The sequence below is a fragment of the Hipposideros armiger genome, unplaced genomic scaffold (genome assembly GCF_001890085.2).
Source record: "Hipposideros armiger isolate ML-2016 unplaced genomic scaffold, ASM189008v1 scaffold_372, whole genome shotgun sequence".
NCBI classification, from domain to species: Eukaryota; Metazoa; Chordata; class Mammalia; order Chiroptera; family Hipposideridae; genus Hipposideros; species Hipposideros armiger.
Genome location: NW_017731722.1, coordinates 1,002,501 through 1,014,786, shown reverse-complemented (window position 1 = coordinate 1,014,786; position 12,286 = coordinate 1,002,501). Strand labels below are relative to the sequence as shown.

General features: G+C 40.7%; 1 protein-coding gene across 4 annotated transcripts in view; it reads left to right on the top strand.

Moving 5' to 3' along the window:
• MYO1B (myosin IB) overlaps nucleotides 1-12,286 on the top strand; it is a 172,493-nt gene that overhangs the window by 94,178 nt on the left and 66,029 nt on the right. For all 4 annotated transcript variants that reach the window (XM_019662350.1, XM_019662352.1, XM_019662351.1 and 1 more), the window contains exons 5-7: nucleotides 737-841; nucleotides 5,547-5,593; nucleotides 11,267-11,330. In XM_019662350.1, coding sequence (XP_019517895.1) covers nucleotides 737-841; nucleotides 5,547-5,593; nucleotides 11,267-11,330 — 216 coding nt within the window. The remainder of the gene's footprint in view (nucleotides 1-736; nucleotides 842-5,546; nucleotides 5,594-11,266; nucleotides 11,331-12,286) is intronic.

Here is a 12,286-nt window from a genome sequence, read left to right as displayed (position 1 = left end):
GGCATCCCAGCTCCAGGTTGAGCTGTTGTTCAGCATCTTAGCTGTGGAGGGCAGTGTCACTGGCCTTCATATGTGGGATCCGAACCGGGGCCCTCTGGCATCCCAAGCGAGTTCTTAACCATCGCGCCACTCGGCCGGCCCGTGGCCTGCTTCTTTTAGCATCTTACCTTTCAGGGTTACTAGTGAAGCCTATGTAAACAACAGTGCCCTCAAAGGGCTATATTTCTTGTTATCGAATCCTGAGATTAGCTGCTAAGTTTTTTAATCGAGTTGAATCAAGTAATTAATTTAGTCTGATTATGAGCATGCCACAATTTTGATAGAAAATATTTTTGAGGACAACAATTCTTTTAACACTTCAATATATATTTGGTAAAAATACCCAGATTACCAAGTTATTTTTGGCTTGAATCATCTGTGTATAATACAGTAATTGTATATAAATGATTGCTTGAAGAAGATTGTTCTCCTGAGGTTTGGTTGGCTATGTTACTCAGCAAATTTTTTAGCAACTGGGTGATAACCGTTAAGCATAATTCCTGTTACATCTGAATGAATGACATAGCATTGAATAAAAAGACAAATACTTTAAAAGATTTCCAAACCATTATTTATTCTCAGGTATAAAGGCCTTTGAAAACAGTGGTTAGTGGGTATTCTACCCACCCCTCAATTTCCTTCCTTCAAAAAAAAAATTTCTGCTTCATTTATTAATATGGCTTGTTTTCATCCACAGAGGCCAGCAAGCTTGTGATGTCCTACGTCGCAGCCGTCTGTGGAAAAGGAGCAGAAGTTAATCAAGTCAAAGAACAGCTTTTACAGTCCAACCCAGTCCTGGAAGGTAAGACTTCTGTGTACATTGGGTCGGTGTGACTTGAACAGTAGATCCGGCTTTCTAGGCGCTGCAGATACCTGGTGAGCTGGGAGGTGGGCTGGGAAGGAAGAGGACAGAAGGAAGACGTTCAGGCCCAGACCTGCCGAGCAAATGAGCTGTATCCTAGGAACGCTTGGCTTTAGTGCTTAAAGGAGGGAACAGTTTGCTTATGTAAAAAGAGCTTTCCCACTTCAATTATTTTTTCCCTTTCAGTTTTTATTTGAGCCACTTAAATTTTGCTGACAAGTAAACAACTGATATTTGAATTTGACTTAACGGCTGAGAAAAACTTGCTGGAAAAGAGCAATGTGAGTGTAGCTCTGTTTTATCCTTCAGGATAAACTATGTGGCTGCCTGTTACTGTTGTCAGGGAAACCAAGGTTATGCCAGGGAAATATTTAAGGGCCAGTGTTTTCAGGACCACAGAAAGCCTAGACCTGACTGTAGAGCTCAAATTCTGTGGTTGGCCATCATCTGTATTAGCTCTGGCTGCCATAACAAAATACCATAGACTGGGTGGCTTAAATAACAGAAATGTATTATCTCACACTTCTGGAGGCTCTGAAGTCCAAGATCAAGATTCTGGCAAGGTAGTTTTTTTTTCTGAGGCCTCTTGGCTTGTCGGCAGCTGCCACCACGCTGCCGGGTGCTCACGCGACCTCTTCTTTGTGCTTGGTGGTGGTGGTGGTGGTGGTGGTGGTGGTGGTGGTGGGAGCTTGGCTGGCTCATGTCCTCATTGAACTCTAATTACCTGCCAATGGCCCCATCTTCAAACACTATCACATTGGGCTTAGGGCTTGAACCTATGAATTTGTGGAGGGGATCACAAACATCCAATCCATCAGGGAAAAAAAGCCAGAGGTGAGTCCCTCATGCCACTGAGGTTGGCAAAAACCATCACTATAAACCATCCTTTACTTTGGAAACCGTAAATCAAAGTCTTTTCTTATTGATGACAAGCCCTCACCGTTGCTTTATAGTGTAAGCACGTCTTTATTGTCATTTAACATGGTTGCTGGGGTAGAGTAGGGTTTCTCAACACTCAGCACTGTTGACATTTTGGACTGGGTCAGTCTTTGCTGTGGTGGGCTGGTTTGTGCACTGTAAGATGTTGGCAGCATCCCTGCCCTGACCCACTAGGTGCCAGTAGTACCCCTGTCCCTAGTCGTTACCATTGAAAATGTCTCTGGACATTGTCAAATGTCCCTGTGGGGTCAAAACCACCCATGATTAGAATCTCTGGTCTAGAAGAATAGTTTGGTTCAACCCTTTATTCAAAGTTCATGGAAGGTCAAGATTTAACATGGATTAAAGCAGAGCTGCCTTGGGGTGGGAGGGATACCCCCCAATGTGGAAGGACAGAAGCCTTTGTTACTTAGGCCTAGCCCCTTCCTTGCACTTTATTACAGGAAGGTGCCATGTATCCTAATCTCCTAGACAGTAAAAGAAGTCGTGAAAATACTTCAACTTTGTGAAAAGCCAAGGCTGAAACATCTATTATATTGATGTTTCTTCCCCTTGAGTACCTTAACAAATAAAGAAGCTATTGTAAAAATGCTGTGTCTTCATTTTACTGTTTTAGGGTTTAACTTTTTTGTTTCCTGTCTTCCGTTTTTAAGTTAAGGTGCTGTCCATGTGTTGTATTTCTGCATATGTTTATTTTAAGAATGCTGTGATCTAAAGGAGAAGCACTGTGGAATGCTTATAGCTGGCATCTGTGATTAGAATCTGGCCTGTTATTCCATGGTATTTGAAGCCAGGCCCCAGTGCAGGAAATGGAAGAAATGTCTACTGTGGGCATGCATTATCTTTTATGGGAATGCTTTACTTTTTTAACTGGAGCTGCTACTGTAAATGAACATTTAGAACAATGAACTTAAAAAAAAACAATTGAGGAATGTGTCTCAAGTGTTCTATAATGGAACACTTGTTTTTGATTCTGTGGCTACAATAAAAGAGTTTAGTGTTTAGAGCTGTGTTTAGTAATGTGCAACTCAGATTTGTTTGATGAAAAGATGGTTTATGGCTTGCAAATGGTGCCCTGAGTAAAGTTTTTTGAAGCAATTCTTTCACTTGCACTTGACCTTCAAGCCACAATAAACTTCCTTTCATGTTTCAGCATCTTGAGCTGGACTTCGGGGCTGTGCAAGTTAGTTAACTTGGCACCCCTACATGTTCACACCCACCAGGGAGGAATAGCCTGTGAAAACACGAAAAATGTCCTGGTCTTCATGATAACTAGGTCACCACTCACCATTCTCAATACTGCATTTATTAAAGCCTTTTAGGTGGTGGTGGACATGGGATAATAATGTGAACTATTTCAGCAAGCATCCTTTTTTGAGTATTACCTCTGGGTACTTTTCCTCTCTCCATATAACATCTCAGTTTATTTTCTATTAAAGAGAGAATTTGGTGTCAGGGACCTACCAAACCATACCCATTCCAAGAGGCATATCTGACACAAATAACTTCCCCTGTGTTGATTTTGTAAATTTTGTCTTAAATAAGCAGGAGCCAACGTTTTTTTCTTTCTTTAATCAAAAGCTAAGGAACACCAGCTAATGTGAAATATAACGAATCAGGCTTGGCAACCGAATATCCAAAGTGAACTTTGACTTAAACACACACTTGCATGCCTGATCTGGTGATTGCTTTAAAAACTTGGACCAGCTTGTAGCCCTCAGTTATCATTTGAGCTCTTGTTACTCTAATCTTATTCTCTCCATTTAATATCATGAAGTTACGGAGGCTTCTAGGGATTTGATGCCTGGCCTCTTCATCTAGGATGCATTTCTCTTTGAAGCATCAAACAGGGATCCCCTCTGCTTATACAGACTTATATTTATTTGACTTAATCCTCTGCTACCCAGATTAATTGGCTCCTACCTTGTGCACAAGCTTGGTGAAATGACCTTTTTACCTTATGAAACTATGAACTACCTGTGGTAAACAGAAACACTTTGTGCTTAGGCAGCATCAATTCATAGTTCTTAGGCGCCCTCATTAAAAAGGTTATCCTGGGCTGGCTGAGTGGCGCATTGGTTAAGAGCTGGCTTGGGACGCCAGAGGGCCCTGGTTCGGATCCCACATATGAGGGTCAGTGACACTGCCCTCTACAGCTAAGATGCTGAACAGCAGCTCAACCTGGAGCTGGGCTGCCATAAGTCGCAGGCGACGGCGTAGGCTGCAGCCCCTGCTGCAGTGGTTTGCCATGGACTACTGTGTGTAGTCAGCAGCCAGCGTGAGCGGCCAGCAGCCGCCATGAGCGGCTGTCCAAAAGCCGGCGACTGATCTGCTTCACCGGTGAAGAGCGCAATGATGGTGCCAACTTGGGCCAGTGAACCAACGTCCTCCACAACTAGACTGAAGAACAAAACGACAGCAACTTGTCTGTTCCCATCCCCCAACTCCCCAATAAAAATCTTTAAAAAAAGAAAGGTTATCCTGTGGGAGACCCTGCCTCTGGAGCAGCAGAGATTGGAACACACTTGGAGTTTGCATTTTTGGGCCAGTTCGGTTTCCTTTCTATTCTGGAAAGTTTCACTTAGGCCTGATGGGCATAAACTAATAAAAGTATTTAGCATTTTTAGCCTTTTGAAAATGACTTTAGTTTTTCAAATCTCTTACCTTTTCTGTTGTATATTTACTGTATTTTGCCATGTAGAATGTACACTTTTTTGCCCAAATTTGTGAGGGGAAATAAGGATGTGCATTATACATGGGCAATACTAATTCCATATCTGTGTAAATGTTTTTAATTCTTTTATTTATGCTTATGAGTTAAAAGTGTAACTCTAGAAATCAATAATGATATCTGTATGTAAAATAATACCCTGGAATACAGTAATCGGTTTTGTTGAACTTACGATGAACTTGCAATGATGACGAGTTCTTGGCCTTCTGTGATGTGTAAATGTCGTAAATTTGTTACCGGTACATAAAATTTCTTGTACCTTATATCTGTTATCGTGTTTTGTAATTATTTGTTACATAAAATTTCTTGTACCATAATATGTTAAAAAATAAATGGTAAAATTTCTTTATAATACAAAAAACAAGTGCCTAAATATAAATAGATAAAAATTTGAATTAAAAAATTAAAATGAAAGATTTTTTTTTCCTCTGAAAGTTTGGGCCAAAAGCATGGATGCGCATTATACACAGCAAAATACAGTAATCACATTTAAATAGCTTTACTTAAAATTATTAAACAGTTTAAAGTTTCTCGGGCCTTATTCTGTCTTGAAACCTTATCAAGTTCCACAAAACCTTTGATAATATTAAGTTGTAGTTATCTCTGAAATAACCTTATTCACTGATAATAATGGTTGGAAAGCATAGAAGCCTTGCTTGCTAGCCACTCAACTGACTACTGTCAAAACAGTTAAAAGGTCTTGAATTAAACAAGATTAAGTTTACAGTAATACTTGAAAAAAATTCCATGAATCATAGGAATGCCTCTTTCTTTGTCTGTGAGCTTATAATAAGACATGGAAGCTTTAATATACTTCTGTTAAGTATGTTTCTGTGGAAATTCTGGACAGAAATGTCATTGCTATAAGTTGTGTTTTCTGGGATTTATAGATATCAAATGCTACGTTTGCTTTATCTCTGCTCAAAATTATTTTTTTGTCAATTTTAACCACACATCTGTTTCTTTTTTTACCAGCTTTTGGAAATGCCAAGACTGTAAGGAATGACAACTCCTCTAGATTTGTAAGTATTTGTATAAGCATAAGTGTTAACACTAATATTTAGCTCATGTATGTTAAACAACTAGTAGATGTTTAATATTTCTTAATACACACATTTTCAAAATAAGAATACCATTGCTATTAGACACTGAAAGTTTTTATAAGGACTATTTTTTGCTTTCTGGAATTTTCCTTTTGAATTCTTGGAGTGACAAGCTATTTTTCATGTTTTCTCATCATCTATCATAAAATTCCATGAGTAATTTAAATGAGGCTCTTTAGAATAACTCTTTACTTATCTGAGTTTTGGTGTTTAGAAATCATAATTAAGAGTCAAAGTAAGTAGAAGGAAGGATAAACTGGGTGTCGAGTTTGTATACTGTACAGGTTTTGTCCTTGAGGCAGTGGGACCAGAATGCATACAGGTGTATTCTAAAACGTTGGAGAAGTAAAATTATGAGGTTTGGCAATGGCAACGAATGGGGAGAGGGAGAGAGGACTGAATAGTAAAAACTGAAGGTAATTGTTGTTTGGAGTTTGATTGAGTTGGAAAGTGCTAACTCCACTAATAGAAACCTCTCCAGCCTGCCTCCCGCCACCCTCCAGCATGTACTTACATATCTGCCCACAGGAACCTCTAGCTGGGCTGCTCTCCGTAGTGCTTTGGGTCTTTACAGACACAGACACTGCTTGGAGGAAGCTGGGTGAAACACGTTGAGTATGACGGTGGCATTTTGAAATTGGTCCCTTTTTTCTATAGTTTAACAAATGTTATAAATTTTATAATAAAACACCATTTACTTTATAAGCTTTCTTCTCATATACATTACTTGGGACCACTTTTGTTTGTTTTTTTAGCTGAGCCACCCTGCCACCTGTTGGCAGCTCAGCAGCAGCTCAGGTTGGGCTGGGACTCGAACCGCTGTTGCTTAGAGCTCAAACTCTTGAGCGAGCTCTTAACCAACTGAGCCGCTCAGCCGGCCCTTACTTGGGACCATTTTTGGTGATCTTTTATGCCTCCCTGTCAAAGACCCTTCCTGCCCTTTCTCTTCCCTTCCTCTTTTGGCCGCTTTTGGTTTTTCCTCATTAGAATTATCCAGTCTTAAGGCAAGGGAATGACCTCCGATGGGGAGATAGTTTTGATAGCTTGGAAAGTGAAAGGTTCCTGATTCCAAGGCTGTGAATTTTTTCCATTGGATTAGCTCCTTCAGTTGTTATAACTGATTTGAGCCATGCCTTTTCCTGTTGTGATCATAAGGCTAATCTCATTACATAAATAGAATTAGAAGCAAAGTGTGGGCAGATAGAAGTAATTCCCATAGATCAAGCTGCTTTATGGAGAATTTATTTTTGTTGTTTGCAAATTATACACACACTTTACCAAAAATACTTGCAAATATATTTAGTCTTAGGTCAGGAAAGTAGAGAAAGCCATATTGCTTAAAGAGTCATTACTACTTTGTGACGTTTGAAATCTAGTGAAAGGCTTGGCAGGCGATAGAGCTTATTAAGTAACTTTAGAGAAATCCTATTATAACAGAGGTATTAGGATATGAGATTAATACTGGATTTTAGGCTAAATCATTTCATGCCCAGTTTTTAGTAATTTCTCTGCTTTGTGGTCTGTGACCTGACCAGTAACATACTCAAATCCATAGGAGAATTTTACAGTAGGACTACTATATAGAACAGGTTTATGACGCCAGGGGAATTGCACTTCCCTTGACAGTGTTTGACAGGTTACCCCAGAATGAACTTCCCTGAGAAACCTGGTAGACCCTGCGATGGTCTAGTTAGGCGTGCTTGGTGTATTTGACGTTTCAGACCAGGGTTCCATAGAGCTGCTTCACAGTGTCCCTCACACCACCTCTGTTTTTACTTATTGAGTTTCTATTAGAAAGAGGCTCACTGCTTTTGAAAAAAAGAAAACATTTGAAGGCTGTGGAAATCATTGCTCAGCCAAGGATTTCAGGGGAAGAGAGAGGAGGTATTTGTTGAACACGTGCTATGTGCCAAGAGCCAAGTTAGGCACTGGACAGTGTAGGAGAGAACCTATAGGGCCGGGAAAGTTTCATTACCAAACCTCTCATTCAGTAGGAATGAAAAACCCACACAATTCTTTTGTTTAAAAACTCTTTTTATTTAAGCATAGATAAACATAGGTCTCCCTGCATCTCCTCTTGCAGCCTACTATCCCTTCCCTACCAGCAGCCAGAGTGGTCTTTATAAACTTAAGTCCCATCACTGTCCTGCTGTGGCCCCCTTGAACCTGGAATGGAGTATAGGCTCCCCTGGGAGGCTCTCCATGAGCCGGGGCCTGCTCTACCCTTGTCTGCCCTTCCTCAGTCTCAGCCACACAGGCCTTTGTGACTGTCAGGCATACCACGCACTTTGTAGCCTTAGCCTTTTGCAGTTGTCCTTGATCTACCCACAGATCTTTGCATGGCCCGCGTCTTGCATTATTTAGATCTCACCTCAGATGTCACTTTCAGACTCTGTGACTTCATCCTGTTTTTATCTTTTTCAGGCATTCCTTACTCTCTGGAATTATTATTCCTGCTTACGTGACCATTGACCTTAGAGCAGCGGTTCTCAACCTGTGGGTCGCGACCCCTTTGGGGGTCGAACAACCCCTTCATAGGGGTCGCCGGGTACTCATATGCAGGCGTATCTGCATGTGGGCCTGGAGACGGATAGAGGAGCGGTGACGCGGTTCCTAAGACCATCAAAAATATGTGTTTTCCGTTGGTCTTAGGCGACCCTGTGAAAGGTTGAGAACCGCTGCCTTAGAGAGTAGGAGCCACGGAAGCAAGGACCTCAGCCTTCCTGTTCACTTTGGGGCCTCAGTCGTGGCACCCAGTGTCTGGCACCGTAGTAGACACTCAAAACATTTATTGATGAATGAATACTTATTTATTTATTTTTAGCTGAGATATTTATTTATTTTTAGCTGAGCCACCTGTTGGCAGCTCAGTTCAGCTTGGGTTGAGAATTGAACCGCTGTTGCTCAGAGCTCACACTCTTGAGCGAGTTCTTAACCAACTGAGCCACTCGGCTGGCCCTGAATATTTACTTTCAAAAGGCTTATACACTAGTCAGAAGAAATGGACACGTTTTCTATAAGTAATTATAACACAACACATAAAATAGTAAGTTCCCCGTGAAAGGTACAGATTAAGTTTTAGGAAGTTTAGAGAAGCTGGAGGAGCCTGGGATAGCAGACATTCCTGAGGGGGCCCACATGATTCAAATGGGCCAAAACTGAGTGGAGAGCAGGCAGAGCTGGCAGTACAGCATGAGGAAGCCAAGGAGATAACCGGTATGGACCTGAAATTGTCGAGTTATTGGCTATAGACCAGAAAGTCCGTGAAAGGAGCTGTGGGCCAAAGGGCTGGAAAAGATGGGTTAAGGCCTCAACTGGAGGGTTAGGAGTATCAGATTCAGGGTCTCGGACTTTATTTTGTAGGCAATGGAAAGCCACTGGTTTTTCTGAGTAGACTAGCGACATGATCAGAACCAAGCTTTTGGCAGTAATTGGGATGCGGCTGGATGGGAATGGTGCCATACCAGTGTCCACGGAATTCTCAGTGCTGCCTAGTATTTTTTCCATGGTCAGCTTCCTTTTTCATTTTCCACAGTGTTTATTCTACTCTCTTCAAAACTCCTGTCCTTTACCCTCAGCTGATGATATTATGCCTACTTCACAGAAATCATCAGCATTATCATCACCATCTTCCTCATCCCCTAAGCCTTCATCCTTTTTTGTGCCTCACCTGTCCCTGTATCTGTGTACACACCCCCCTGTCACACTGGGAGATTTTCAACCCCTGTCTCACACTAATCCTAATCCCTCTCCTTCTCCCTGTGCTCTAGACTCTGTTGCCTCCTATGCCCAGGGACCACCGTCCACCCAAATCATCCCCTTTCATACGGTCAGCCCCTCACTCCCTTGTGAAGTTACCTCTTCTCCCCTGCTTTGTAGCTGCTTCACCTGCGGTGTCCCCACCCTCATGGACAATATCACTCACTATCCACTCAGTTGCCTGAGCCCCATTCCTGGACGTTTTAATCCTTGTCTCCCTCCCCTCTTGCCTCATACGTCCAACCAGGACCTGTCATTGTGACTCCCTGGGTAGCTCTCAACTCTTGTTTATTTTTCCCTGTTGCTACTCCTGCGTAAAGCCACCATCATGTCTCCCCTGATGACTGCCACCTCCTGTCAGCTTCATGTGGTCTTGCTCCTTTCTAGTCTATTCCACACTATCCAGAGTGACCTAGTAAGGAGGCAAGTCTGCTATTGGCATCCTTGTTTAGAAACCCGTATGAGTTGACTCGGCTGTCAGGAGAACGTCTCGATGTGACAATATGCTCTAGCTTCCCTCACCGTCCTCATGGATGCCTGTTCTTATGCCTTCTCCTCCCTGCTCTCACAGTTCTTGATCTGCCTGACTTCTGATACTTTGCATTTGAGCTAGGGCAGACTTCCTGTTCTCCCCTGTCCCTTTTCTTTGTGCATAGCACCATGACACACTGTAGGATGTATCCCTGGACACAGTAATGTCTTGTTTACCTGTCTCCACCCCCACCTTCACCCCCCCACCTCCCCACCCCACCCCCGACTTTAAGTTTTTGAGGGCAGGTCTTGTGTCTTGTTTTCCCTTGTTTGACTACTTTAGTATCTAGGAAGTGGTTGGTAGACCTTTACTTAAGAATAAGTGAAGACTTGAAAAGGGCAGATGACCCATGATAATGAAGAAGGAGAAGGCGAGAGAGCATGCATGAGCTAATAAAAAGTCACAAATTGCATTGTTGACCGAGTGCCACGCGATCATGTTTCTTCTCCCTTACCAGTATTTTGAAAATAGAAAAGAGTTAAAGTAATTCTTCGGGAGAATTATTTACAAACCATCTATCTTGACTATTACTAAGGTAGAACATGAAACAAAACCAAAGACTGCTTATTAGATCAACATGCCCCTTTCCAAACAAAAAACAGCTGTCAAGGCTATTCTGTATATGCTTGTTACTCTTTAACTAGACAATTACAGACCAAATCTTTAAAAATTACAGTATGAAACACCATGTGTGTTTCTCTGTGTTTAATATACCATCTACAAAGTGTAATATGATCCTGGTTATATATTGCTGTGTAATCTAGGTTAAAAGCCTAAGAGAATAATACCGATCAGTCTTTGATTCTAAACTATTCACTCCACATAGCCATGTATTTGATTTGAGTACACATGAAAACAGTACTTTAAGTGTTCCACAGTCCGGTATGTTTGGAGGTTCTAGCCATGGCTTAAAACATACTTTGCCTATAAAAATGAAATAATTTATCTTCCCAGCCAGTGCATATGCAAGGGATACTTATTTTTCTCAGTTTTATTCTTGAATTGAATATACACATCCTTCAGCATTTGAAATACATATCTGAAATGGAAAAGTTACATCATGACTGAGAGGATCTATTCTTGAATTAGCAATGGGATATGTTAACTTTGAGCTAATGTGGTATTTAATATGAATTATTCATGGAGGCACATCGTTTTGTGTCATGGTTATATAAACTGTGTCTTTCTTAATTACATTTAAGCAAATGTATAAAGGGCTCAGTATGCTATTCTCTAAGAAGATAATGCTGGATGAGTATTTTGAAGTGAACTTGAAAACTCACTAAGTCTTTCTTTGGCAGGGCAAATATATGGATATTGAATTTGATTTTAAAGGTGATCCACTGGGAGGAGTGATTAGTAACTGTGAGTATTTTACTTGAATTCTTTTAAAGTTCACAATAGTAAAACATGTGTTTACAATAGAATATTTTAGATAGTTGGGTCTTCAAGAGATGGGTGTATAAGCATACATTTTCTTAATACTACTTAGACTTTTAACCTGTCATTTCAGGTTGTCTTATATAATTTAATTTCTAAATCTTTGTAAAAGAATACTTAATCTTTATTTTTGAAAAACTTTTTAGGAGTTTGCCAAAGAAATAGGTATTAGTCCAACTGTATTTTATACTCTATAGCTCTTTAAGCCAATCCAGTAATAAAAAAGATCCTCCAATGTTTATTTTCTTTAACAAAATTATTTTATGATTAAAACCAAAATATAAATAGTTGATTTTAATTTAATAACTTGTGGGGGTAACATCCAACATAATGAGTGGACCCCTACTTCAAGTTTTATTGTGAGAAAATTTTTTTTGTCTTCCCATTTATTTAAATCATTGAGTGTGATAGATCCGTTAGGTAGAAATACTTATTTATTAGCCTCCTTTAGTCATAATTTATGATTATAGAAGTGAAATGTTCTCTGTCAAAGGTGAGGTTTGCTTAACAGCCCCAGGTCAAGAGTTTTCTAAAGTGGTCATAATGGTCAGTATCTATTATAAATATGGCCCTTACCATCAGTGCTTTGTGGCATTGGTCTGTGCGGCACTGCCCTGATGTCTGCTTGTGCTGATTTTGTAGTTGATTAGTTTGAAAAATTTAAGATGATGACTCAGGGTTTGTGCACCTCCTGTTGGAGCTATGACCTCCTTGTCCCCTTGAGTCCTCTTGTTTTTTTGAGGGCCACACTGTTGAACCCCCCACTTCCTCGGTCCCCTCACCACACTGTGCTGTTATTGGGATTGTTAGTTGAAAAAGTGAACCAAGTTTAGACTCGAAAAACAAAATGGCAAATGACTCAGGTATCCAAAGTAATGCTC